The sequence below is a fragment of the Echeneis naucrates genome, chromosome 23 (assembly GCF_900963305.1).
Source record: "Echeneis naucrates chromosome 23, fEcheNa1.1, whole genome shotgun sequence".
NCBI classification, from domain to species: domain Eukaryota; kingdom Metazoa; phylum Chordata; class Actinopteri; order Carangiformes; family Echeneidae; genus Echeneis; species Echeneis naucrates.
In genome coordinates this window covers 408354-435490 of record NC_042533.1, presented here as the reverse complement: position 1 = coordinate 435490, position 27137 = coordinate 408354, and the positions used below count along the sequence as shown (strand labels likewise).

At 45.7% G+C, this 27137-nt stretch overlaps 3 protein-coding genes across 6 annotated transcripts; 1 reads left to right on the top strand and 2 right to left on the bottom strand.

The window, feature by feature from the left end:
- Positions 1 to 8949: 8949 nt before the first annotated feature.
- nup50 (nucleoporin 50) lies at positions 8950 to 14375 on the top strand. Its single transcript, XM_029494764.1, has 8 exons — positions 8950 to 9119; positions 9866 to 9944; positions 10134 to 10217; positions 10311 to 10500; positions 11348 to 12007; positions 12680 to 12764; positions 13012 to 13130; positions 13502 to 14375. The coding sequence occupies exons 2-8, from the start codon at positions 9876 to 9878 to the stop codon at positions 13699 to 13701; spliced, it is 1407 nt and encodes a 468-aa protein (XP_029350624.1). The 5' UTR covers positions 8950 to 9119; positions 9866 to 9875; the 3' UTR covers positions 13702 to 14375.
- On the bottom strand, positions 13806 to 22650 carry kiaa0930. Of its 4 annotated transcripts, XR_003840417.1 has the most exons (11): positions 22271 to 22415; positions 19579 to 19727; positions 18560 to 18664; positions 18406 to 18483; positions 18217 to 18318; positions 17984 to 18124; positions 17661 to 17849; positions 17167 to 17326; positions 16912 to 17067; positions 16217 to 16651; positions 13806 to 14539 (listed from the first exon to the last, which is right to left on the bottom strand). XR_003840417.1 is itself a non-coding variant. In XM_029494766.1 (10 exons), exons 1-10 carry the CDS (start codon positions 22413 to 22415, stop codon positions 16611 to 16613), a joined length of 1272 nt encoding a protein of 423 aa, XP_029350626.1. In that variant the 5' UTR covers positions 22416 to 22650; the 3' UTR covers positions 14565 to 16610. The 4 variants fall into 4 exon arrangements, 3 of the variants coding, with proteins under 3 accessions (XP_029350626.1, XP_029350625.1, XP_029350627.1); XM_029494766.1 differs by lacking the exon at positions 13806 to 14539 and having other exon boundaries at positions 14565 to 16651; positions 17161 to 17326; positions 22271 to 22650; XM_029494765.1 differs by lacking the exon at positions 13806 to 14539 and having other exon boundaries at positions 14565 to 16651; positions 22271 to 22648.
- A 652-nt stretch (positions 22651 to 23302) lies between these two features.
- On the bottom strand, positions 23303 to 27133 carry fbxo7 (F-box protein 7). Its single transcript, XM_029494763.1, has 10 exons — positions 27029 to 27133; positions 26246 to 26368; positions 25940 to 26138; positions 25626 to 25841; positions 25169 to 25313; positions 24990 to 25073; positions 24804 to 24899; positions 24409 to 24585; positions 24287 to 24327; positions 23303 to 24208 (listed from the first exon to the last, which is right to left on the bottom strand). Exons 1-10 carry the CDS (start codon positions 27049 to 27051, stop codon positions 23900 to 23902), a joined length of 1413 nt encoding a protein of 470 aa, XP_029350623.1. The 5' UTR covers positions 27052 to 27133; the 3' UTR covers positions 23303 to 23899.
- Between the last annotated feature and the right edge of the window lie 4 nt (positions 27134 to 27137).

The following is a 27137-nucleotide window of genomic DNA, read 5'->3' as shown; positions in this document are numbered from 1 at the left end:
CTCCACCGGGGCTTCAGACGGCTCCGCCGCCGCGGTGGAGCTCCGACTGCCGGCCTCGGACAGGCCTTCAGACCGGAAGGGCCACAAACAACAACAACGAACAGACCGAGTCCACACAAACACAACAGGACAGCTGCGGTCTGCAGCAGCCGGCAGAAATCCCTCCCCCACCCGGCCGCTGCTGCTCGTTTCACGGCTCAGCAGTGAGACCGGCCGGCCTCTCTGCGGAGCTCCATCCGGTCAGCTTCTCCTCATCACAGGTCAACAACTGCCCCCAATTATGACCTACAGACAGAATGACAGACAGCAGAATGACCTACAGACAGAATGACAGACAGCAGAATGACCTACAGACAGAATGACAGACAGCAGAATGAGCTACAGTCAGAATGACAGACAGCAGAATGACCTACAGACAGAATGACAGACAGCTGAATTGCCTACAGTCAGAATGACAGACAGCAGAATGACCTACAGACAGAATGAGAGATAGCTGAATGACAGACAGCTGAATGAGCTACAGTCAGAATGACAGACAGCTGAATGAGCTACAGTCAGAATGACAGACAGCTGAATGAGCTACAGTCAGAATGACAGACAGCTGAATGAGCTACAGTCAGAATGACAGTCAGAATGACAGACAGCTGAATGACCTACAGTCAGAATGACAGACAGCTGAATGAGCTACAGTCAGAATGAGCTACAGTCAGAATGACAGTCAGAATGACAGTCAGAATGACAGACAGCTGAATGAGCTACAGTCAGAATGACAGTCAAAATGACAGACAGAATGACAGACAGCTGAATGAGCTACAGTCAGAATGACAGACAGCTGAATGACCTACAGTCAGAATGACAGACAGCTGAATGAGCTACAGTCAGAATGACAGACAGCTGAATTAGCTACAGTCAGAATGACAGACAGCTGAATGAGCTACAGTCAGAATGACAGTCAGAATGACAGTCAGAAAGACAGACAGAATGACAGACAGCTGAATGACCTACAGTCAGAATGACAGACAGAATGACAGACAGCTGAATGAGCTACAGTCAGAATGACAGACAGAATGACAGACAGCTGAATGACCTACAGACAGAATGACAGACAGCTGAATGAGCTACAGTCAGAATGACAGTCAGAATGACAGACAGCTGAATGAGCTACAGTCAGAATGACAGACAGCTGAATGACCTACAGACAGAATGACAGACAGCTGAATGACCTACAGACAGAATGACAGACAGCTGAATGACCTACAGACAGAATGACAGACAGCTGAATGACCTACAGTCAGAATGACAGACAGCTGAATGAGCTACAGTCAGAATGACAGACAGACAGTACATCCAAACTTAAATAACAGTTGGCATCTTGACATTCTGATGGCAGTTTTCTGCTTAATAAATGACAAATTATTATTAATCATTCTTTAAGATAATAAATGTTCCATCAGGGGACCAAAGGATAAATCATCGTATTCAGCTCTAAAGATGAAGCTGTCAGGTCTGCCGGGAGTCCAGCCAAAGTTTTTACCCCAGAGGAGGTAAATCCAGGTGTGGTTGAGCGGTGCATGGGCAAAAACTTGTGGTTCCCCCCTCCTCTTATAACCAATGTCTGATGCACAGTGTGGGGGATTAACAGCCCTCAAGTTCATAATTCATCAGCTCATTATTCCTGAACAGTATCTGGCTGTGAATTTAGGAAGATCACTTTGTTTGTAGAGTGTAAAGAAGGCAGTTAATGAAGTAGGAGAAGCCTTAAAGAACTAATGAATTAGACGTTTCCCCTCATTAATGGAAAGCAGAATTCATAATCTGGTGTATTTTGGTGGTTTTTTGGGCTGTTATCATCATGCACAACCAGAAATATCAATTCAAAAACCACCTTCAGCTGCAGCTGAAATTCCCGTCCCGTATCACAACATCTGACATGAGGCCTTCATCAGTATTCATGACTCTGCCTCAGAGCTGTTAGCTGCTGCTTCAGTGTTACATGAAGGGGTTAGTAAGCAGAGAGCGTAGAAACTATTTGCTTTCTTTTCTTTCATGTTTGGCAAATTTTTCCAGCAGCTGAAATAATGAAGTCACTTCCCTCTTCCCTCCTTACATCAGCTCAGGTTTACTGTCTGATTGTTGTCAAACTAAGGTCACACTCTGATATCACACTACACAGAATTATTCCAGCATGCCCTTTCTTTTTTCAGGTTGCATTCAGGAACGCTGGGAACTCTGGTACTGCAGTCATTTAAATTTTGTGTCTGTAAACTTTGTGGCAGGATGAATAAAAGTTGTGGGCTTCCGTAACAGCGGCCAGCGGAGCAGCCGGCTCTGCGTTGTGTTTTCCAAATATTCCTTGTTAAACATTTCCTGTGAGTGACGACCCGGGCTGAGTCCAGGCCCGGCCAGGCTTCAGTGGTTCCTGCCAGTGTTGACAGATGGCCGGTCCAGGCCTGGCCCGAGGTTGACTATAAGATAAAACTAATGTCCAGCTGATATCAAATCTGTCTGAGTTCCTGCATGTCTTTTTCCAACTGTAACTGAAATAAGATTAACTATGTGATAAACTTACTCTCCTGCTGCCCGTTAAAAGGTGAAATTGCTGTATTTTTATGTTTTGTTTGTTTTATCTTCAGGCCTTAAAAAGCGCTGACCTCAGTTCTCTTTAAGAGTTGACTTTCACAAATATGTTTCTGTCTTATGTGTCTGTTTCAAACCAAACGCTGTGACTTTCACACAACAGTCAAAGGCTCTAATGAGAGGCTCTTGTTTTCTAGATGTCTAATAATTAGTGAAGCCAAACAAGAGATTATTTAAACAAAGCACAAAATGACCATAAATATAGTCCAACATAAGACGGATGATTGTCTGGATGATTACAGGAACAACAGGTGACATCTAAAATCTCATCATTCAAATGATGTATGATCTGAGATCAAATCTCTTTGACTTTGTTAACTAGTAAATATTTGTTAGGAAGAGTCCATGTGTTGTCAAAGTCAGTGGAACATTTTGTTTTTTTAGGTCACAGTTACATAAGACACAGAAACACAGTCTGTTTGGAATAAAATGGGTATTTCTGTGTCAACTGGACCGAGTCAAGGTATCACAACAGAAGGTGAGAAAAGAGACCGACACAAAAGTTACTGCATAAAACCCTGAAATTCTTTTTGATTAATCCACAAATGAAGCACAAATACTCAAAAATAAAAAGACAAGCTGAAAAAGTAGAAGAGAGAAAACACAAAACCAAACTCAAGTGCCCTGCAAAGCAACAGAGGATGAGTTCAAACAAAAATATGTAGCAGAGATAGACCCCTTAAATATTTCTGTTTGTATTAAATGTAGTTTGAGGAGTCACTGAGTGAGAAATCACAGTTCTGTTCTCTACTGACGAGTTCTCGGTGAGGGTGATAAGCCGCAGGGTGAGAGATTAGAAGCTTCTTCATTATTTGTCCTGAATATCTTCAGCAGCATAATTAACAGTGGATAGAAAAGCACATAGCCTAACAGATAAATGAATACAGAGGAAAAACTCACTATGTCACTCCTGCACTTCGATTACCTGCTGCTTTAAATCCCCGCCGTGCGGCCTGTTGTGTGTTTTGCAGTACTAATGTGAACATGTACATATATAATATGTGTGAATATCAGCAGCAGGATTCTCAGTTAAATGTGGCCTGATACGAGCAGAGACTCTCCATCACTGAGTGCTGTTCTGACATTTTTACTCTGTCTTCCAAATGGATGATTGGCAAACTGCATCGCTGCAGCATGCAGACGCAGCCAGAGCCAAGAACAGAGAACAGATCCTTCACCGCTGATGAAAAGATACGCTGACATTTGTAAGGCTCGTGTCTTTGGGCTCATGAGAGGTTCACATAAATGTCAGCCAAGCGCAGCCAGAGAGCTGACAGCAGAGAGCCAGCAGCAGACCCCAGGACTCAGGATCAGGACTCAAAAACATTCATCTGTGTGCTCAGACACAGGAGGAAACGAGGGTCCCTGGTTAGCATGCTAACATTAGCTCAGCTGAGGCCGATGGGAGTGAGGTTAACACAAACCTGATCAGCTTCAGTTTAGACAACATACTACACAACACCTGAACAGGTCTGGTGCGTTCAAGGGCCTGAAGCGTTTGAAGGCCCCAGTGACCTCATCATCGGGTTCTGTTGCTAGGTGACATCTAGTGGTTGTAGTGATAGGGAAAAGTCCAAGCAGGATGAAATAGGACACAGGAGAGTTCATCACGTTTCTGTTAACCATGACTGTTTGTTGCTGCTATTGTATCCATGACAACGGAGATCATATGATGTTGAGGAAGAACACAAAGCACCATCTTGTCCAATGAGTAACCATGGTGATGGAGACTGTGTGACCATTCAGTCAGTTTAACAGCAACCACAAACAGACGTTTTTTCATTCTTCAGTCTGGAGGTTTTGCTGTCGGGGGTGTCCGGGGCCCGGGGCCCGGGGCCCGGGGCCCGGGGCCCTGCTGTTTAATGATCTGTCAATGACAGTTTGCTGCTGCTGTTACCCAAACAGCTCCAGAGCCAACGACAAAAACCTGCACAGGTCTCAGGCCTAGAAACTGAACTGGTCTCAGCTTTGGGCTGGACTGGAGAGAATTTAGAGAATTGTGTTGTTGAGCTGTAAACTGTCAGGTGGAGATGATAATGATGGAGTGTGTGTTTGTGTGTTGGTCAGCAGGGAGCACGGAGACACAACTGGAGTTGCTTCATTTTAAAAATCTGAAAATAAATCAAATAGACTAAACGCAGCATGCGTTAAGATGTCTGAAAACTGGTGACCGGAGAAGCACTCAGCAAATACCCCGCTGACATCACACCAACTTCACACTGGTGCCACTTCAGAAACAGATACAGATACTAATAGAAAGGGTGTGTGTGTCAGCTCAAACCAAATCCCTACAGTGTAATTACAGACAACCTTTAACACTGTATCCTTATGTGTGTTTGAAGCGTTCCAATCAGCAGGAACATTCTGCACTTGCTCTGGTTGAAGTTGTGCTGGATCATATCTGAGTCCCTGAACGCCTCACAAGCCTTCACCTTATCTCGTTGCACAAATACGACCTTCACTTTGTGTTGCTGAATTCTTTGATTTGTAGTCAACTCTTGTTACATTATATGTGTTATCTTTAATAAACAGGACAGAGCAGAATCCGTCACCTCTGTGGGTTTTATCCTCTCAGTTGTGGGTTCTTTGTTGTGCTGCTGTTTCGCGGTGTAGTAATGACAAACTGACACCTTTAAATTCCCTCAAACTGCTGGCTGGCGGAGCTGCAGCTCTCTGGCAGCCACTGCTCGCTGATTCTGAGTTTGAGGGTTTAACAGAAATGAATTATTAATCAGCATAATTCAATCATCTCAGTCTGATTGTTCTAAAGTCCCTTCAGTGTTTGCCAGCCACTTCAGATTAAACCAAACAGACAGTTTGTAATCAGGCGGCTTTGAAGAGTCTGACGGGCAAATTCATTTATCAGATGGATATTTCCCAGGTGGAGAATCCGCCTCGCTGGCTGTGATGAGCTCTGATCCAGACCAGCAGGAGGACTGGCTCACAAAACCACAGTACTCAGAGATCTGCTCAGTCTGGATCAGACAGGGTGCTGGTCCTGAATATTCATCTGGTCTCTCTGGTTCCTCCAGAGTCCAGGGAATCCAGTTTCCCAGAATCCCAGAAAGAAACCAATAGATTTCAAGATTGGACTGTGGGTCCATGTGGGCTGGACCTGGACTCTGGGTCTGAGAAATAAAGCCACTGATGAGGAACCTTAAATATTCTCTGAACTGGCCAGTAGGTTGTAAGAAGTCAGATTGTATTGAAGTCTATGGGAAAAAGTCCCTCCTTCTCCCTGATGTATTCCCTCAGCACAACCTTGGCTTCAGACCACATGGAGGTCTACATTCTGACTGGATCCTGCTGTGGTCCTGTGTTGAACTTAAATCTTTGTCTATTTTTAGGTGAATGTTTTTTTCTGATCTGTTGTAGTTCTGAGCCTTTAGAAGCTGATTATCCTGTTTGATTGCTTGTCAGTTGAATTGGTAGATTTGAGTCTGTTGTCCAGTTTAGTACCTTTCTCAGCCACTAGAAGGCGTTATTTTCTGAGCCTGAAACTGAAGAAGCTGATTTTTTTTCTCCCTGACACAGAAAAGAAAATCTAATTAAATCTAAATAAATCTAATGTTGAAAATTTGTCATCTCACCTTTTTCAAAATGGAGACAGGATCTTGGCTCATCACCAATCAGTTCTGCTTCCTGTTAATTTGTTGCTGTATTAATTGCTGTCCACATAGGCAGTCAGTTAATTCAACTTAATTATCGTTCCATTTGCACAAGCCTAATTGACACGTAGATCTGTCGACTGAACGGGCAATTAGGAAGGAGCTGCGTGAAACATTACATGCGTGAAATAAAACGATGGCGAGATCTTAACGATTTAATCAAATATAATAATTAATCACATGGAGGAATCTGAAGGTCTGCAAGTACAAGATGAGATTATCATTAAGAAAGGAGGTTTTCTGCCTTTTACAGAAACATACCAAACTCCATACAGGAAAGAGTCATTTTCCTGACAAGTCATACAGAATATATTTTATATTTTACATTGAAAAGATTGATTTATTTTTTGTTCATATACTTCTAAAACAGGAAGATAAATGAATAATGGAGATGGTGGATGATCAGAGAAGACAACAGATGAGTGGATAAATTAATGAATGGATGAATCAGTGTCCCATGTGGTGTATTGATTTATGAAGAATGTTCTACACTGATCTTGGTGCAGAAGTCTGGTGTGATTTTCCATTAATTTTAGACTGTGGCCCCAGCCCCGCTCTCCGAGTCCCTTCGTGTCTCCTCATTTGAAGTAATTGCTGATGTTCAACATCCCTTCAATAGTTTATTGGCTCTCTTGGGGGAGACGCTGCCTTTGATTCTGCTCACAACTCTGAAGAATGGTGCCTAACAAACCGGCCCTGCTGAGCTCCAGGGGGCCCGGCTCTGATCCTGTCCAGCTGCAGGCTTCAGAGGACCCCCACTGAGAGGGGCTCCGGGCCTGGGCCCCCCATCTTATCAGGACGCTGTAATTCTCTGTGCGCAGCAGGAAGGAGTTGCCTCCGTTCGAGCTGCAGCCTCCGATGGTGAAGCTCCAGAACAAGAACTCAACGAAGAAGAAATTAGTTTTATGGATAAAGTTTGAACCAATCCTTTTTCTGACATATATATACTGTCACCTCTACAAACATGAATATACTGTACATACCTGAAGATCAACAAATCCATTTGTTTTGGAAAATGGTCGCCGTATACATTTCATTTGCAGGTTACTTCATTCATTTAAATGGACGGTATTCACTGTCCTGGTGTTGTGTTCACTCATCAGCTTGTCATGACGGTTCCACGCATCAAGTGACTGCAGGTCTTTTGGAGGAAACATGTTGGTGTGTGGTCAGCTACACACACAACACGGTCTGCCTGTGTGTCATAAATATTCTTCCACATCATGAATGTCGTAGAGACAAAGCTCTTTGCAGCTGTTTGGGAAGAGATGTCAAATGGTTAATATAAAAGTGTGGCTGCCCTGAAACGTCCTTCTGTCATTCAGCGTGATGTGCCGATGTTGTGTTTGTGTTTAAGAGGCTGCAGAGAACTCTCTCTGCCTCTGATGCTGGCCGGCCTGTTCCTTCTACATTATACAGGTTTTCTCTTTTTTCGGCTGCCAAGACTTTCCATTTTCTCCTCGCCAGCTGGTCAAGGGTCTCCTGCTGCCGCTAGGGCCCACAGCTCACTTCCTACTTTCTCCAGCACCTGTTCCTATTTGGCAAGGCCGACCGGGATCCTGAAAGCTTGGAGATGAGCCATCTGTTGCCCAACTCTGCACCATTTTACCCCCAATCCCTCGAGTCTCTGCATGCATCCTGAGTTCTTTTCTGAAACACACCGCTGAAGGATGGAGTTAAAGCTGAAATAGACTGGCTGATAAATCCCAAAATCACCATTTAGCAGGAGGGGAAAGCTGTGAGGAAGCAGGTGAAATCAAAGCTGGACATGTGTAGCAGAGCTCATTTACCCCATGCAGGTGCAGTGACTGATAACTGTCACTTCTCATCTCAAATACTGAAAGCCTGTCTGACCTTGACGCTGCAGCGACGGTTTATTTTTAATGCCTTGTGCCAAAATGATGGCTTGCAGTCTATAAAGATGAGGAATGTGAGTGGATTCAGGTTTTATGAGACGCTTTAAAGCTGCAAAATGTTGTTATTGTGCCAACAAATCCTGTATTATCCAGCACAACACCTCACACCTGTCTTCACTCTGAGCTCTTGGATTATTCTCCCACATACAAACACACATACACAACATCAGGGTCAGTTTCAACACATTTTGATGTGTTGGTATTTCAGCAGTATGGAAAAAAATATATTCAAAATATGTATATTTGACATTTATACGTTAGTTTTATAGCCGTGTTAAGTCTCTCTTATTCCAAACGTGTGTTTCCTAAATTGTTATCTATTGTGTTATTGATGCCATTTCCTCTTATTGTTCTATCACTGTTGTGTCTGTCCATGCTGTTGTCTTTTGTACAGTTTGTGTTGCCCTGGTTTTGTATTGATGTGTGTTAAAGATCTTCCTTGTGAGATTCAGACTCAGGACAAAAAGCCACTTTACAAATAATAGAGAATACTTATTTGAATTGATAAAAGAACATAATCTGAATCACATGCAGATCAAATTGTTGGCTGAAACAAATCGGATTATGATGAAATGTATGTTAATAAAGGTCACTGAAAGGTCTGTGCATTTTTCTTTTTCGGATGTTTCTGATCTGCCTCACAGGAAGAAACACTCTTTTGTTATGGACTACAACTCCCAAAGTGTGTGTGGGGGCGTTCTGTTGCGCATGAGCACAAAGGTGGGGCGCGTGAGCCCATGCGGATGTGCCGCTATGTAAAATGGCGGTGTGAGCGACAGTCGTTCAAATCTCAGCGGTTAGTTGGCTTTTACCTGTGAAGGAGCTGAGCTCACCTTTCCGAGGCGGCCTCCGTCACCGGCAGCTGCCGCACCGTCAGTCGGATTTATTTCAGAAAAAGGTACGTCAGGTCCAACTCACCTGTCCGCGTGCGGAGCTAACGTCGGCGCTGAGGCGGGTTTTCACGGGACGTTAGCCGCTAGCTGCTAGCGGCTAACCTGCGGCCCGGTTAGCTGCCATTAGCTCCCCAGCTAACAGCCCGGACACCGAGCCCAAACTCCCGGAGCAAAAACATCCGTGTTTTTAAATCTGCGGGTGAAACCGGCTCCTGGTCCGGTTCCCGGACACTCTGACGGGGTTCCGGTTCTTAACAGGAAGAGCTGACTGATGAAGCTAATTAACCGAAAAATAACTTCCGACCACATTAAATATTTAAAGTGCGGAGCCGGATGAGAAACAGAAACCTAATTTCAGTTTCTGAGGAATCAGCTGACACCAGAACAACACGAATCTGGATTCATTCAGGAAGTTAACGTGAGCGAAGTCCCGACAGAAAGATCAGACACCACATATAAATAATAACAAATATGAAGTGATGGAGGGATGAACTTTAAGTCAGAGCTTGAATATGAACAGATTTCACTTGACCAAGTTTGATGACTTGTACAGCTCTAATGAAAGTGCGGGGTGCTTCTGACCGGACTTTGGGTCAGACGTGGCCTGGTGCGTCCTGGTTGAAGGGCTGAATGGGTTTATTCTGGGATGTAGCTCAGGTTCGGCCAGTGATTACCCCTGCAGCAGAAACCGGGGTCTGACCCGGTTCTGGTCCCGGTCGTGCTGCTCACTCTTTACTCTGCTGTGTTACAGAGCAGGTGGGATGGCGAAGAGGATCGCTGACAAAGAGCTAACGGACAGGAACTGGGATCAGGAGGAGGAGGGAGAGGAGGTGAGTCCCAGAAACATAGATCAGACTAATTCAACCCTGGGCAGTGACGGGAAAGAGAGAATAAAGAAGATGGACATACTTCAGTATAAAAACAAGGAAATTTGACACAGAGTTGAGATCTCCAGCTCTTAGACTCTGTGCTGTGTTTTTGTTTTGCTCTGTCTGAACCTGGTGATCTGTTGTCTTCAGGCGGGGACGTTTTCTGTTGCCAGCGAAGATGTGTTGAAGTATCGAGCCATCAAAAAGGCCAAACGCAGAAACGTTGGGACAGAGGTGAAACAGACTTTACTCCAGGAAATGTTTATGAACAGAGTTTTGTGTTCTGCTGTTTGTTGTTCAGTGTGTAAATGTTTCCCTCTGTTTTAGGGCGAAGCAGGAGCCGCCTTCAAAGGTTTTAAAGGCTTTTCTTTGACCACATCAGCAACGAGCGGATGCTCGACTCCAACTGTCTTCTCTGGTTTTGGAAACGGCGGAGGCTTTAAGGGTCTCAGTGGTCTGACCAATGGAAACAGTGGTGCTCCTTCATTTGGAGGTTTCTCGTCCACCGCTGCTCCAGGTGAGATGGCGTGGTTGCAGCTCACTTCCTGTTTCTGCTTCATTGACCCTTAATGAGCAGGATGAACTGAACACAGAGGAATCAGGTGTTAGGGTTGTGTTGGGGGGCCAAGATGGCCTGTGGATTAGACTGGAGCTTAGCTGTATATTCTCTAAAAGGTGAAGTGTTGTGTGGGTTTGTGTTACAGACAAGTCACCTGACAAAACAACATTGTTTCTGTCCCACCTTAATGTGACAGTCCACAGCAGTTAGAGGTAAAATTTAGGGGCAAAGAAGATGATATGCTGTCTGTCTCTGTCATTCAAGATATTAATGAAATAGCGTTGGAGATATTTAAGTCTAAAAGCTTTGAAAGAAGTGAAGGAACCTGACTTTGTGTTTAAAAAGCAGCAGATGAACACAAAGAAATGTCCCTCCTAAAATATGAAGTTTGTGTTTTATTGGTTATTATCTTAGATTTAATGTAGATTATAAAGGTTTATCGCTGCTGATTTTCTTTTTATGTGTGCTCTGAGGTTGGTTTAATTATTTTGTGGCTTTGTTGCCCAGTGTTTTCTGTTGTGTTGGTGGTTCAATGTTCATTCTGTGTTACAGTAATACTGCTGCCTGTCCACATGTCAGTGAGTTGCAGCTGCTCCTCTGTGGAGGCTCAGTGTTTGTATTAAAGTGTAATGGAGCTGAATCAGCGGCAGTTTGTGTGTCTGTCTGGCTGCTCTTTCATTTCATGTTGTCGTGTCGCTGCAGGGCAGGGGGGGTGGGGTGGGGGGTTGCTGCAGAGGGGGGAGGGGTTCTTTCTTGTTCCTCCCAGCCTCATCCAGCTGCAACATTTTTCCCTCCATCATCTCAGGTCTAACGTTCAACGGCCCCGCCTCCACCAAGCCCACCGCTGATATCACCACCAAGCAGACCAATGGCTCCCCCCCGAGCTCCACTCAAAGCTCCAGCAGCAGCGTCAACAACAAGGAGTACAGCCGGCAGCTCACCGCCCTCAACTGCTCTGTGAGGGACTGGATCACCAAGCATGTGAACGACAACCCTCTGTGCGACCTCAACCCCATCTTCAAGGATTATGAGCGACACCTAGCCAGCATCGAGCGGCAGTATGGCTCTGCCACTCCAGCTGACGGAGGCTCCGAGGAGAAGAAGCAGGGAGGGCTGCTGCCGACCACAGCCACCCCTCCTCCGGCTCCCTCATCTTCCTCCTCCGGCAGCAGCCCGGCAGCTCCGGCTCCAGCTGCCACTTTGTTCTCTTTTGGCAAAAAACCCACAGAGGACTCGACCCGGGAAAAGAGCTCTGCCGCCGCTCCCATCCCTGCTGGCATCACATTTAACTTCGGTCAGAAGGTGGACAGCGCGGTCCTCGGCTCCTTAGGGTCCAAAACCACCAGCCCCAGCTTCTCCTTCTCCTCCGGCGCCTCGTCCAGTCAGACCTCTCTGTTTGGAGCAGCGGGAACTGCTGCTCCTCTGTCCTTTGGTGGGACGAAGGCTGAGGGCGCCGCGCCTGCAGGTACATCCCGATCCATTTACTCTTCAGTGTCATGGAAGCATGAGCAACCTTAGAAATTATTATGAAGTCAGATCGTCATCACAACTACTGATTCTGTTGATGAAATGTCAAAAAGAGCCTGAGAATCAATTTCCTCTGAGAAATTTAATAGATTAATTGATAACTGCACTAATTAATCAGATAAACGGGCTTTTAGAGTGAAGATGTTTGTTGGCGGCCACGTCTGGGTTTTTTTTTTTTTTTTTTTTTTTGGTTCAATGAGAGCTGAAATCAACGAGATCTGAGCAGCAGATCTAGATTCACAGTTTCATTATTGATGAAACTGCTGATAAATGATTATTTACTCAGTTTATCAGTTGATGTCTTGATATAAAGTTGAACATGCTCTGGTCCAAAAGCTGAAGATTCTGATAATTTCACCAAAAATTATCAATAAGAAAAAAGGAAGACAGCTTCTGTGTTTTGTTTAATTTTTTTATTGATTCAGAATCATTTAGATGTTTCTACAATTATGATTTTCATCCTTGATTCATCTGCAGATTGTTTATGTTTGAATCATTCTCAGAAAAAAAAACGCTCTTTTGTTAAAGAATGAATGAGTTGTTGGAGTTCTTGTCTGAGCTCGGCTCTGTAAATGTGGTCATGTCTTGTGAAATTTTCTTTGTTTTGAAGATGAAAATGGAGACGAAGAGTCGGAGGAGCCGCCCAAACCGGAGGTGAAGGAGGTGAAAGAGGAAGATGCTTTCTACTCCAAGAAGTGAGTCTGAATCTGTCTCTCAAGAGACTGTTGGATGATTTTAACAGAGTTCAGGTGAAGCTCAGGTGTCACTGAGCTGAGACGATGGACCCAGAAGTCTCAGGTTGACTCAGACATTGAAGGATTTCTTTTTCTTTAACCAGACTTCATTTAAAAAACAAGATATTTTAGGTGTCAAACTGTTGGAGTGGATTGTGTGTCTGTGTGTTTGTGTTAACCTGCAGTGTGGTTGCGGTGTTGTCTTCAGGTGTAAGATGTTTTACAAGAAGGAGTCAGAGTTCAAAGAGAAAGGCGTCGGGACTCTGCACCTCAAACAGACAGCGGAAGGAAAGACTCAGATGATCATCCGCGCTGACACAAACCTCGGTAACGAAACAACGTTCGACAAACCGATGCACAATGAACTTGTTGGGCTGGGGGGGGCCTGTTCTTTGGTCGTGGTTTCCATGGTAACACCCTCTGTCAGCTGACTCAGAAAATGAACTAAAGAGAAAGAAGTAAACTATTTTATTACTTCAAACTGTCAGTTTCCCTTAAAACAGGAAAGCAGCGCCACCTGCTGGGGGCCAGAGGAACTGCACACAGTTCTCTGCTTTCACTTTTAAACATTTAGACTTCCCAGCTCCTTAATCTTCTAACTTCCAAATCCTGAAAGTTGGTCTGCCACAGGTGACAGTCAGGCTAGTCCAGTTTCCTTCCTGTTTCTGTTATAGATCTGTACCTTCTGTCCCCGTTAGGAAACATCCTGCTCAACATCATTGTGCCGCCATCTATGCCGTGCTCTCGGGTGGGGAAGAACAACGTGATGGTGGTGTGCGTCCCCAACCCACCCATCGATGAGAAGAACCCCAAAAGTCCCGTTACCCTCCTGATCCGGGTCAAGACTGCCGAGGACGCCGACGAGCTCCACAAGATCCTGGAAGAGAAGAAAGGCTGAAGCCTGAGCTTTTAGCAGACTCACCTGGTCATCCTCAGACCCTCCAGACCTCCTCATCACACCGGTTTTATCCATATACACACACACACACACACACACACACACACTTACTCATCCTGGTAAATCAGCTGTTCTATCACAATAAATTGGTCGTCAAACTGTGAAATATTTTATTTTAAAATCATCGTCGCCGCTGTTGCTACTCGACTCGGCCACATTCCTCCAACGCTGCTGCTGCTGCTGTTTGATTGGAGAATCTGAACGTGAGTCCAGAGGAGTTGTTGTTTTGCGACAGCTGCATCTTCAATGAGGTGTTTGGGGAATAACTCCAAACAAAAGTCCAGTCGATTTGGTTTTACAAATTAAATACCTGCAGTAACGGATAATTTTTTTTAATGAACGTGTCGAGGATTCAGAGCCTGAGTGTCTGCTGAGTGTGTATTTATTGTGTCGGCAGGAATCGAACCTCGTGTGAATGTTTCCCCTGAAGAGCTGGAAGGGAAGTGTGAAACAGACTCGTTTTTTAGTTTAGTTTTTCCGTCAACGTGGACTCTGTTGTTTTCCAAGTGTCCTTTGTGTGGCCTTCGGTCCGGCCGTGGAGATGAGGCATGCTGTCATCATCTGAACATTTGTAAAGACATTTATTGGGGAATAAAAGGAAACAAACCAACACGGCTGCTGCTTTTTAATGTCTCTCCACTTTTGATTGACTTCCTGGTGTTGCAGTATTTACCCTTCAGCCTCACTAAAGCAGTTAAAGCTGTGAAGTTTGTCCTGAAGGTAGCGTCACAGTGAGACAAACATTCCAGTTTCCTCACTTCTGTCCAAAGTGCAGCATCTAAGAAAAAGGCAGCAAGCCTCAGTTTTTCTAATAATGTGTATTTCAATAAATAAATACAGGAAAATGCACACAGTCTGAAACAAAGCAACAGAAGGATGAACATGCACATGAACTGTCTGTGTACAAAAGCTGTGAGCGTCAGTGATTAAGAACTGAAGTGTTAAACTTTCAAAAAGGTTCTAAAAGCATTTTACAGTGCAAACTGTCATTTTGCTCTTATCAAATGTTAAAGCAGTCTTTGCTATTGATCAGTGGATACATTCAGCTGGAGGAACTAGAAACTACATCATCAATAACACTGGCGGACGAGCGGCAGCAACTCGTCGTGACCTGTGGAAAGTTTCACTGTTAAAATACAACACGGTGGAAACACTTTGATCAAAGATGGCTTCATCTGAGTGCAAATCAATCACCCATAATATCTGACCAATAACTACAACAGCAGCTTGTGTCTGAGCTTCAGCTTCCCATCATATCAACAACTCTCCAATGACAGATGTTGAAAAACGAGGCGTCAGAATCTTCAGCCGATCGTGACTCAACCAATTTCCAGTTAATGTCAAAATTCTTATGTGCTTCAATAGTCATAAAATTAAAAGTTGTATTTTCTGTAATTTGGCATTTTCTTTGAGTTTAAAGTTTTTTGAGGAATAATTTCAATTATAGGAAAAGACTTGAGTTGGTGAGAAACCTCGCTTCATCGGCTCTAACTTATGTTTCAAAAATGTTTTGAACTTGTTAGGACGGACTGTCTAACTGAGGTGATGTTTAGTATTTTTTTGTGCACTGTTAAACTCATTAACTGCAGTTTTAAGTAACTCAGTCTGAATGTACAGTTCATTTTGTGCAGTATGTCTTATTTTGAAATGCTCGGTCCTCTGCTGTAGATTCTGACATTTCCTCTGACTGAAAAAAGGTTTCACAGATTTGAAATGAAAACCCGAAGAAGAGAGAGACGAAACGTTAAAGTCACATACAGTCGGCTTTTAAGGCTTCACGAAGGGAGAGAACTGGAGAGTGAAACATAAAACCAGCTGAAAGCCTGGATCCAAAATGGCCACCAGTTCGGGGCAGTTTACTCCAGTTTCCCTTTAAACTCATCCTCACTGTTGTCACTTCAGTTTTTCAAGTCTCTTCAGGTTTGTGAGTCTCAGTTTGAACTAAAGCGCAGCAGTAAAAAGTCAAAGCTGGATTTGTGTGATCTGGTTTCTTCAGGTCTTTCTGAACTCTGTGGTGAAGCCACATTAGAGAAGTCGACTACAGTACGAACCATCACGTAGCTGGACTCGGTTTTTAAACGCAGATGTGTCGGGGTCAGATCCACCTGCAGCAGCAGCTTGGTTTTTGTCCCTTTGGGGCCTCCGTAGATCATCAGAAACCAAAAATGACTATATTTAATTTTAATGACTCAAACTGATGCTGGTTACCTTTTCAGTGAGTGTTTCGTACTTTGGTGATTCGCTCATTTTAAGTCAAATATCATTAATTTTGGCAGTTTTGGCATCTGAGAGACTAAACGAACAGAAAGATGAATAATAACTGCATTGATTATTGATAGGTCGGTGAAACGAGCAGATGGATCTGACCTCGTCCGCAGGAAGTTGACGTCAGGCACACACTCATGTCACGTTGCTGGAATAATTATTATTTTTTTTTTATATAAAGAAAACAAACCTCACGAGCAGAACGACGAGTCGAACACAAATCGAGCGTGTCGTCAGAAGCAGAATCTTTCTTCAAGGCGTCTCAGTGAGAAAAGCAGCAGGATATTTACAAGAAACACGCTCATTCCCTTCAGCCAATGCCTTTTCACACTGAGGTCATGTGATCCTGACGCCGGGCCTGTTTCCGTGGAGACGACCTTGGACACAGCAGGAACTGAAAAGCAGAGGAGGAGGAGGAGGCACTTCTTGAATGGCTGGTTTGTGTGTTTGTGTGTCGTCGTCCCTCCAACAGTTTGTGTGTCATCGTCTCCTCTGGTGTGTGATCGTCTCGTCCGGACACCGGGGGGCTGCTGTTGGACTCAGGAGGCACTTGGTAGTGATGCGTTGAGGGGGAGACTCGCCTGCTATGTCATCAGGATGGGCTTCTGCCTCACCTCCAGGATGTCTGGAAGACACACAATGACAACAGCTGCATCAAGCTCATTAAACTAACAGAATGAATGCAGCTGCAGCCTGAGGCCTGGCGAGGACCCAGCAACAAACTCCATTTCCCATCAGCCCCTGAGTCCAGTCAGTGCAACAATTTTCTTGAACTTCCTCCTTCATCTGTCCCTGCAATTTCATCAAACCTTTCGCTGCTGTCTGTTCAAGTATTATAAAGTTCTACACCCCCGTGTGTGTGTGTGTGTGTGTGTGACCTCTGACCTGTGGTGATGCGGTGCAGTGGCAGCGTGACGTAGGTCAGGTGTGAGTATAACAGGAAGTAGTCGTCGGCTCGGTTCAGTTTGAGCCAGGAGCCGACCAGAGAGCGGCCGGTGCCCGACAGAGAGCGGGAACGGAGGTTGGTAGTGGTGTGAAGATCTGCGAACAAAGATGGAGGCTCATGGTCACCTGAAAACATGTTTGTGTTTGTTTCCTGTTCTTGTTCCATCGGACCGAACAGACCAATGCAGCTCGTACCTTCGTCTTCCTCCTCCCTGAAGAATTCCTCGCTGTCATTGGCGGAGTGAGACTTCTTCATTTCAGCGATTCGGTTTCGGGGCACCTTACGTCTCAGAGAGGGCGAGAAGAAGGAGGGGCGGTTCCTCTCTGGGGTGGGCGGAGTGCTGAAGGACGTCACCTGGAGGGAAACAGGAAGTTACAACACGTTCAACAGATAACGCAAAACCTCAGATCAACACTGGAGTCTGCTGAAAGATCAGAAATCAGCAGGCCAGTCGGGGCGACGGACAGGAAGAGATAAAACGTGCAGTCCAGGCTCATCAGTCATTGATGTTGGCCTGCTTTCATGTCTCTGTCTGCTGGAAGCCACAGAAAGGAAGTGAAAGCAGACGGCATATAAACAGAACACCTCAGATTTGGATTGAAACAAACTTTTATTCTGAAAGGAAACTGAAGCTGTGGTTATTAAAGCTGACCAACAACAACACAGATCCACTTCAGATGGTCCTCACCCTTTCGTGCACAGGCGACACCTGGTCCTCCTCGGTGCCGCAGGGGGAGGTGTCACCCGTCGGGACCCTGCTGACGGCCATCTCAGCATGACCTTTGCCCTGCGGACCCTTCATCCTCACAAACTCCATGTTGTTGTATTTGTAGAAGCCGAAGGACATTCGCTGTGCCATTTTAGCAGCGACGCTAACCTGCAGGGAAACGTTAGCAGCTGTTAACATCAAATCTAGTTTTCAAACAGTCTTCCTCAGCTCCGGCATACTAATAATATGAAGTTTATCTCCGAGCTATTCGTTTTAGCTGCGTCCTGATCTTGCGTTCTCACCCGGTTGTCATAGACCTTCTTTAGCGCCTCGTAGCGGATGGATCCCTGGAAGATGACGCCTTGGAAGGTGTTGCTCTTGTCACTTGCCACCAGCTCCACACAAACCATCTCACCCTCGCCGACCGTCATGTCACTGAAGACCTGAACAGAAAAATTATAAAATAAAGATGTCAATAAATATTTGCATTTACTTATTTTTTCATTATTGACCGAAACATTTTTGAAGACGTCACCTCCTCAAAGTTCTCGATCATGAAGAAGATGTTGGGGTAGCTCATCTTAGACTCCTCCCCTTTACTGTCCATGGCATGTTTACTGGGAGATGCAAACACTTCCTGTGGGAGGAGCCAAAAAGACCAATGTTGTGAACACGAAGCCTGAAACCAGCTGACCGACAGGTGAGTGCTGATAAACGTCCTCACCTGACACTTTTTCTTGTGGATGTGTATATCTCCTGCGTCTGAGCGCGTGCAGACAGCACACGTCACCACGTAGTCCAGCTGGAACACAACAAAGTTCAAGTGATGACGGGATTTACCGGTCAGTGAGTGTTTTCTTCATCATCCTCATCCTCACCTTCTGCAGGATTAGGTTCAGGTAGACGCTCTCCTCCCAGTCGATGTCGGGGTCTCCGAGGCCCGGCAGCTTCTTGGAGTCCCTCCTGTAGACCTCCACCTCCACCTGTAACGGAGTCCACAGCAGCGTCAGGACCAGGATCGCAGCAGATATTAACCCCAGTCTGTAATCAGGTGGTGACACTTTCCACGGTTACATGAGATAAAACACTGGGATTGTGCTCCGGACCAATGAAGACACGCCAGGTCTCTACATGGATCAGAGATCATGTGATATTTGTTCTGCAAAAACAGGAAGTGGAGGAGGGCGAGTGGCGGTTCCTCATCTTTTCACTTCACTGGAAAAAACATTCATATTTGTGTTAAAGTTGATGACTGATACTCATCATGTCACCGTTTATCATCAAGAATCATCAGCTTATCGATTTATTCCTCATGTCTGCTGTCTTCTGATTGGCTGCTCTGTCCCACCTGCTGCAGGTTACAAACCAAACCTTATCAGATTCAAGGAGAAGGTTCCAGAAAATCAGCAGCCCTCATCATCACCGATGTGATGATGAGGGCTGCTGGCTCAACCAGGACACATAACAATAGCAGGTAACCATAGCAACCCGGAGACAGGGCGATGTAGGACAAACTACAAAAGGCAGAGTCTGCAGACGAGCTGAGGAAGCGCAACTATCCAGAGGAGGAGGAGGAAGAGCAGACTGTTTTGTTGTCGTTATTGTTTCTTGTTTAAAGTGTTTTTGTCTTTTCGTGAACACACTTTGCTTTTTTTTTCTTGTGTTTATTTTTATATAAACTCACATCAGCTGATTCAGAATCTGGATGTTTATCAGAAGATCCAGTATGAACAAATTTGGATTCAGACAAAGAGCTGAGAGCCGGGGCTGATGGGAAATCTTGCAGTTGGGGGGCAGACCAGGTTTTGCTCAGAACCAGTTCTGAGGCCGATCATGGTCCTCTGAAGTCTAGTTCCTGGTGAGTTTGAGGGAAACGGGAAAACTCAAGTGTCGTCACCTTTTTTCCCTCTGTGTTGTCGGTGCTGACGTACGATAACTTCCTTCGGACGTAGAACAGCATGTCGTCCTGGCGAGGAGCACATTTCTCCATGAAGTATGTGGAGAACATCCAGGTCCAGAACACGATCCGGTCATCCTTAAAACAGCCTGAAGACACAAGACACAAAGCAGAATCAACCCAACGGTCACAGCGCCACAGTCACATGACAAAATAAACCGATGAAATGTGTTTTCTGCTTCCTTTCTTCCTCTGACGGTTTGAATAATTATACCATCCAACAAGGAAACCAGACCAGGACTCAGTTCTGCTCTTCTTTGCTCTGGAGGCCTGAACGAAGCAGCGGCTCTAACAGGAAGTCTAACTTAATGCACTGTCATCCTTTAGCTGGTTGCCTGGCAACAGTTTCCAGGCAGCTGCAGGTGTCTCAGCTGGTGAAAAGGTAGATGATAACACCACTTCCAGTTGACAGTGACCTTTAACCTTTAACTGAATCCATCAGAAACAGTTTCATTGGTTTATCTGAAGAAAAGATCCCAGTTAAATTAAACTTTTGGATTAATAATAGTAAAAAAAAAAAAAAAAAAAACATCCTGTATTAAATTCAGCAGGAAACCAGGATCTGCCTTCTATCACGTATTCATCCCGTTTCAAGGCTCAGAAATTCAGGTCCTGGATCAGATGTCAGACATCGGCACTCTGGATTAAATCTGTCAGTGACAACATGACGGAGGATGAAAGGGCAGATCGGCATTTCATTTCATTTTGGAGACACTAAATGAATTCAGTTCCTTTGATATGAACAAACTTTGTTTTCTTTGATCAAAAATTCAATGGAATCGTCAAAACACCTGAGCTTCAACAGAAGGTCCAACACTGAGATCACCTGCAGGTCTGCAGGTCCAAGATATTAAATCTGGTTTTAAAGTCTCAGTATTTGTTTAAAGGTCAAAGCCTTAAAACCAGCCATCAGCACTTCTGGACCTTTGTGATGTCACAACAAACAGGCCCCACCCTCTCAGAGAGGGGAGGAGCTCCTCTGTGTAAAGTACTCTGAGATACCTTCATCGGAGATGAGTAAGGCTCTCCAAGTCTGTGGAACCAGACCTGAAAAGGCTCTCTGATGACTGAGGAGCACAGAAACCAGAACCAGCAGAACTCCCAAAGCACCTGAGGAGCCTTGAACTTCATTAATGACAACTAAACCTCCTACAATACCAGACAGAACCAAAACTACAAACAAGACTACCAGACCTGCAGGACTCAGATCTCCTGCTGGACCTGGCCAACCTTTGAAATTGTTGATGAAACATCTGATTGTGGCTGTGAAGCTGCAGATCTGCTGCTGCGTCTCAGACATGATGGAAGTCCTGCTCTATTTTTAGCCATTTTAAAGATAAATCAGTCAGCGCAAACGGCCCAGAATCCTCCTGCTGGGTCGGGGAGGTAAGATGACGAGTCACGTCGGGCTGCTGGATTTTTCATGGCATTACATAAGATCTGATGACACTCAGCAGAAGCTCCAGTGACCTCGATGAGAGGACGATGGAGGGAACAGAAACGAGTCCAAATCCAGATCCAGATCCTGATTCCAAGACTAAAAACCCAAAAGAACACAAAATACACCAGAATCACCTGAAGAACATCAAACATGTCCACAAACTGCTGAAGGCCCACCAGAACCACCATCCCCATGGAAACCACATTTAGAAGTACAACCTCACGAAGACAGACTCTCTGGTGACAGGTCACCTTGGTCATGTGACCGGGCTGACGCTGCAGGTCTTAACGTGAAGATGTCTCTGTCATGGTCCAGTTTTTTTCATTCCGCCTTCGACCAGACCCAAAGACCTGATCCAGAACCCAGTCCTGGTTTTTCAGTTTTAAACTGCAGTCATTAAAACTGTTGGACATAAAGACACTGTATGTAAGCAGATGGGAGGCCTCCTGTAGTGAGTACCACACACACACACACACACACACACACACACAGGTAGCTGCCTTCATGGATCTCTGAGCATCATCAGTCTGCAGCTTTAATCTGCTGCAGTATTTTTAGCAGAGTTCTGATTCAGGATCTGGTCCTCGGTCCAGCAGGATGAAGATCGACCTGCACTCTATTCAGGACTTTATGGACCTTTAAGTCACAAAACCAGCAGAACCAAGACCCGAATGACTGTTGGTCTGACGTCACACACAGACACACACAGCTACCTGTTTCCTGTCTGTGCATTCTCCTTTCTGACCTAAATCAAAGAGCCGAACTGTCCCAGCTGACGTCACCAAGCGAAATGTTTCCCTCGAAGAGGTTCAGCAGCTGATTCAAGATGAAACGTGAGAAATGAGTTTTAACGTTTGGTGAACTGCTTCCTGCTGCAGGAACCAAAAGGTTTGACCTTTTTCTTAGCAGCAGACAGCTCAGCATGCTAACAGAGGAGAAGTTGGCGTTTTTGTTTGACGTCATATTTCTGCTAAAGCTAAGGCTAGCTATGTTAGCTATGCAGCGTAATGTACATGTGGACCTTTAAAATGGATTTACATCATCAATCAAACGTGAACAACGAGACATTAATTTTAGAGTCCGAACAGAAGACTGCTTTTGTTTGGATGTTTGTGGTTCAGCTGACCCGGTTTAGGACTCACAATGAGTAATAATTCTGACAAAAACGGCCCCCGGTCCGGATCAGCTCACCCAGTCCGCTGATCTCCTGCCGGACGCTCAGTCGGTTCCTCTCGTCGGTGATGGCCTTCAGCATCTGCTGCAGGGACCCGTCCCGGTCTCCGGGCTCGTCCTCCGCGGGCCCGCCAGTCTGACACAAACCGGGTAAGGACGCCATCTCCGCTCCGGGATCATGACAGTCCAGGCCGACGGCACCGGGCACCGGAGGAGGGAGCTCCGAGGACCCCCCCGGTTCCTCCTATGATCCGGATCAGGGCCTTCGGGCGGCTGTTCGGTCCGGGTCCGGGTCCGGGTCCGGGGGACGGAGCGGGCAGGTCGGGCTGCTGGAGGTTCTGGTCGTTGTTCTGCGATCAGCTGGAAACACCCCGACACTTCCTGTAACAACACGAGGCTCTTAAAGGGACAGAACCCCGGAGCCGGGTCACTCCGGGACCGGAACCTCCTTCGTTAGGAAAAGGAAGTCCAACAGAACAGAGACGTTGATGCTGCTGTTTTATTTCTGTTTTGGGGGTGAAATCGGCTTCCATATAGAGATTTCATGACTCTCATGACACAGAAACTTATTTATTTTAAAGTTGTTTTATTTTATTTGACCGGATGTTCCTCCGGTCACTTTCAAAGTAAATTTCGTCTCTCTGGAACAGGACCCAGTTTGTGCTTCTGGGTTTTGTTGTTGTTTGTTTGTTTGTTTGTTTTATTTAAGGTGGAATGAAATCAGAAACACTATGATCTCACACCTCCGGCGCTCAGCGAGTCCCAAATCAAACGCCCCCTGGTGGGTGTGGAGACAGACATGATTTATTCAAACAGAATCATTGAGTCGTTTATTTGTTGTCTGTCTGCGCTGTTCGAGCTTCGACTGGATTTTTTAAATCGTTTTTCTAGAGGCCCGTTCGATTCTAATCAAACGTGTTCCGAACCGAACAGCTGAGAGTCCGACACGAGCCAAACCCCGCCCCTCCGGACAGAACCGGGCCGCCGGGTGTCCGGAAGTGAGTGCACCCTTTGTCTTCAGCCAAAAGATGACGTCATTGTTTAGCCTTTAAGCTTTAATACAATAATTTCATAACAGAAATAATTAGTGAAGTAAATTAATGATGACGTAACAAAATGATGACGCAACATCAAAATGCAGAAATTACAAAATAAAGAAAATACTGTTTATTGTTATTGATCAATCCATGCTGCTGCTTGTTTATAATGATTTTGTCATATAATAATTTGATTGAAGATACAATTCGATTTCCCACAAGTACTTTTATTTTTATTATTCCAACTATTGAATCTATTATTTTGCTCAAACGGAGTGCAAAACACTCAATGGAGGGAAATATTAGTACTTTAGTCATTTTTTCTGCACATTTAACCATTTTAGTTTTTTAGTAAATGTTTATACGTATTATTTTATGTTAACGCTGAAAATTCACAGTAATATTTTTATCAAAATAAAAACATGAATGTATCAATAACTGAAACTACGCGATGACCTTTATTCTGAAGCAGTCTAATGGCTGACCTTGTCCCCACAGGTGTGACAGTGACACCTCAACACACCACCAAAATGTTCGTGGACTCTGGTTTGACAGGCCTGGTTTTTATTTCTGCTCAGTTCAGTCCTGAATCCAGACCCGGGTCCACAGGTCAGATGAATCCTCGCCGGACGTCAGCAGGTCGTCCTCCCATTGGCCGAGCTCTGCGGAGGTCGTTCAGAGGTCGACCGTCCACAACTCGGGGGGGACCGATGGGGTCGTAGCGGGGGCGGGGCAGGAGGCCACGGGGCAGGTTTGGTCTCTGGTCATAGTCCCCCCCGATGATGCCAGGCAGCGGGGGGTGTAGGGGCACGGGCAGGGAGCCGAAGATGTCCCAGGGGTTTCTGTGGAAGTGGGGGAGGGAGCGATGGCGGACCACATGTCGATTTTCACAGCGAAGCTTGTAGAACCTTTTATAAAGCTGGAAGACAAATAGAAGTCAGAAGAGCACCGAGACTTTGATCCTGATCATTCACGTTAACCGGGTCTGATTCCTCACCTCCTTCCAGTCCGTGTCCATGGACCTGCTGGGATCTGGATCTGAACAACAGCACAGACATCAGACTTTCAAACAAACTCACTCAGTCATGGTGGATCTGGACTCTGCTGGTCCAGCCTCACCTGTGAAGTCTCGGCGGTACAGGTGTCTCCACAGAGACGAGTCTGCGGTGGAGGCGTTGAAGTGTCTGCAGACGGCGGACAGTCTCACCACGGAGACGATGTCCAGCAGCCGGAGGACGCGCAGCAGAAGCTCTGGAGGAAGAGCAGCCAGACCGAACGCCACTGGCAGAGCCATCGCTGGAGACCAGAGTCAGCCAGAGTCAGCAGGGGACTTCAGACAGGAAGTGATTGGACTGTTTCAGTATGAGCTGTGTCCCATTTCAGGGTCTTGTCCCGATCCTCCAGAGGACGAGGCCCCTGAACTGGGACACAGCTGCTGTTTGTGCTTCAGGCTGAAATAACAGATTCTTAATTTAAAACCTGATTGGTCTAAACTCGACCCTCCTGCTCTGTACCTTCTCTTGCGGCGGCGATCAGCGGGTACGCCATCTGGTCCTTGAACACTCGAGAGAGTTTTCTCAAATCTTTGAATGCTGCCGCTGCGCTTTCCCCTGAATGGCAGAGACATGACATCGCAGTACAGTTATTAACAGAAACTCTGACACGGGGTGCGGTCACAAATCAACCAATCAGAGCTGTACCTGGCCACTCATTGGTCACGTAGCTGGACGGATTCAGACACAGCTTACGAACCGCGTCGACCGATTGGTTCAACTTCAGAGTGGCTGCAGAAAAAAGACAGTCTGTTCAGTCACTGTTTCGTGGATCCTGTTAGCTTCTCTCTGAGTGGATGTCAGTTAAAGATGTGCGTGTGAATCACCGTTGATGACGAGCACAGGTCCCATACACACCGCCACCACCATGGCCAGGCTGTTCTCACACAGAGGGTGTGTGTACTGCAGCCTGTAGACTCCACCTGTGGATCTCCACCCAGCAGGCATCTCTGCAGGCTTCAGCTCAGAGCCCTGCACACACAGAACAATGTTGGTTTCATTTATGTGGCAGCGACTCGTCTACTGACTGATCAGTCGAGCAAATAGGAAGTGAAAAAGTTAGGATGAGCCTGAAGAGTTCATGAGCGTTTGTTACACAAACAGCACAAAAAGATTTCACAAGTTTATCTGGAAAACAAACATCTGAGTCAAAGATCATTCACTACATTTTTTAATTCCAAGAAAAAATGATAAATTCACTGAATTCTACTCCGTATTTGTAGAGCAGTCTGTAATTCTTCATCAGCTGTGATCTAACATGATCCAGAGAGACAGGAGTCTCACCTGAGGGACGAAGCCCGTTTCTAGCATCAGCAGGTTTCCGGCCACCATGACGGCGTCACTGGGGCTGCTGGTCTGGGCTGCGTGGTAGAGAAGCTCCAGAGACAGAGGAGCCTGACCCTCCTCCGCCTCGCTGCACAGCATGGGCTCCCAGCTGGGGGCGGCGGCCTCAGAGTAGGACTGTGGGGGGGATACAGGGCTGCCGCTGCTGCTGCTAGGCTGAGTTCAGAACAGAATCAGAATGATTAACAGATACAGGAAGGTTTTCATTTAACCTCAGACCATTAAAGGATGTAGAAAGACGATGAATCACTCACCTGCTCAGGTGTCATGGCAGCATTTATGTTCCTCTGTTCCCCCCGATGCTCTGGGCCTGCTGCCGCGGCAGTCACTGCAGACTCTGGCAGGAGGACACAGATCAGATCTCCAGACACGATGCTGCAGGACGACAGAGTCTGTCCGGTGTCTGAGAGACGCTCAGAGCCGTTTAGAGATAAACCGAACTCTGTGTCTGGACTGAGACACAAACAGGAAGCAGTCAGCCGTCCCGTCCATCGGGGACACAACCTGAAACTCTGAGACAGGAGTTGGTGTTGGACTGCGTCTCTGGGCTGATGTCTGACCTGAGTCCCTGAGTGGACAGAAGAGTCTCCTTGATGTGGTCTATGAGCTCCTTCAAACTGGGTTCTTCTCCCTCCAAGTCCACCCTGCTGGTGTTCCCATTGATCCGGATCCTCAGCTTCATGCTGTGGACAGAAAATGAGCAGCGATGAGCGTCAAACAGATCAAGTTCACAGAGACGCTGTCCTGTTGAGACAGGATCTTCTCCAAACTGCTGAAATATCCCAGATCAGACCACAAACTATTATAAAAACGAATTTTACAGCATCAAACTGGTTAGAAGTAAAACGTGGTGGAAAGTTCATGGAGGTCGATGTGAAGGTTCCTGTTGGGACAGAACTTATTACTAACTGAAATTTTTTAATCTCTGACTTTATTCCATTTAACTGTGTGATGATGTTTAACTTTAAACAGCAGAATTTCATTTGTTCTGCTGAAGACTGAAAGTTAAACGAAGCAGAACTTCGTTAGCAATCAACCATTTTTATCTTTCAACGTTCACCACCGTTGTTTTCATCTTTGAGTTTAAACTGCCTCATTTTCTAATTTTGATTTTTTCATTACATTTTCAGATTCATGCAACTTTAAATTTCAGTTGATTGACGTTAAATAAAAAGAGGCAGGAAAGTCTGAACGGGTGAAAGCGAAGTTTGTTATTTCAGATGGGAAGTTTCGTTTTCGTTTCTGGACGTTCGTTAACGTTGCTAAGTTGGTGCGTAACAGAGAAGCTGGTTAGTTTTAGTTTAGTTAACGGAATTAACCGGTTAGAGCACAGAAACACTCACCTGATGGGTCGAAGTGAGCACATTCAGGAAGCTTCAGGACATTTCTGGATTTTATGCTGCACGTAAACACCAACAGGCGAAGACTGGACAGCTGCGACGTGCCCGCACA

Excerpts from the sequence above, each read along its gene's own strand:
- nup50 (XM_029494764.1), top strand. The coding sequence starts at position 9,876 with ATGGCGAAGAGGATCGCTGACAAAGAGCTAACGGACAGGAACTGGGAT. Across the intron at positions 10,501-11,347 it reads CTCGTCCACCGCTGCTCCAG|GTCTAACGTTCAACGGCCCC; the intron begins GTGAGATGGCGT and ends CCATCATCTCAG. Across the intron at positions 13,131-13,501 it reads CCGCGCTGACACAAACCTCG|GAAACATCCTGCTCAACATC; the intron begins GTAACGAAACAA and ends TGTCCCCGTTAG.
- kiaa0930 (XM_029494766.1), bottom strand. The coding sequence starts at position 22,415 with ATGGCGTCCTTACCCGGTTTGTGTCAGACTGGCGGGCCCGCGGAGGAC. Across the intron at positions 19,728-22,270 it reads GCAGGAGATCAGCGGACTGG|GCTGTTTTAAGGATGACCGG; the intron begins GTGAGCTGATCC and ends TTGTGTCTTCAG. Across the intron at positions 18,484-18,559 it reads TGAACCTAATCCTGCAGAAG|CTGGACTACGTGGTGACGTG; the intron begins GTGAGGATGAGG and ends GTTGTGTTCCAG.
- fbxo7 (XM_029494763.1), bottom strand. The coding sequence starts at position 27,051 with ATGTGCTCACTTCGACCCATCAG. Across the intron at positions 24,900-24,989 it reads CGTGACCAATGAGTGGCCAG|GGGAAAGCGCAGCGGCAGCA; the intron begins GTACAGCTCTGA and ends TCTGCCATTCAG. Across the intron at positions 24,209-24,286 it reads TGGACACGGACTGGAAGGAG|CTTTATAAAAGGTTCTACAA; the intron begins GTGAGGAATCAG and ends TTTGTCTTCCAG.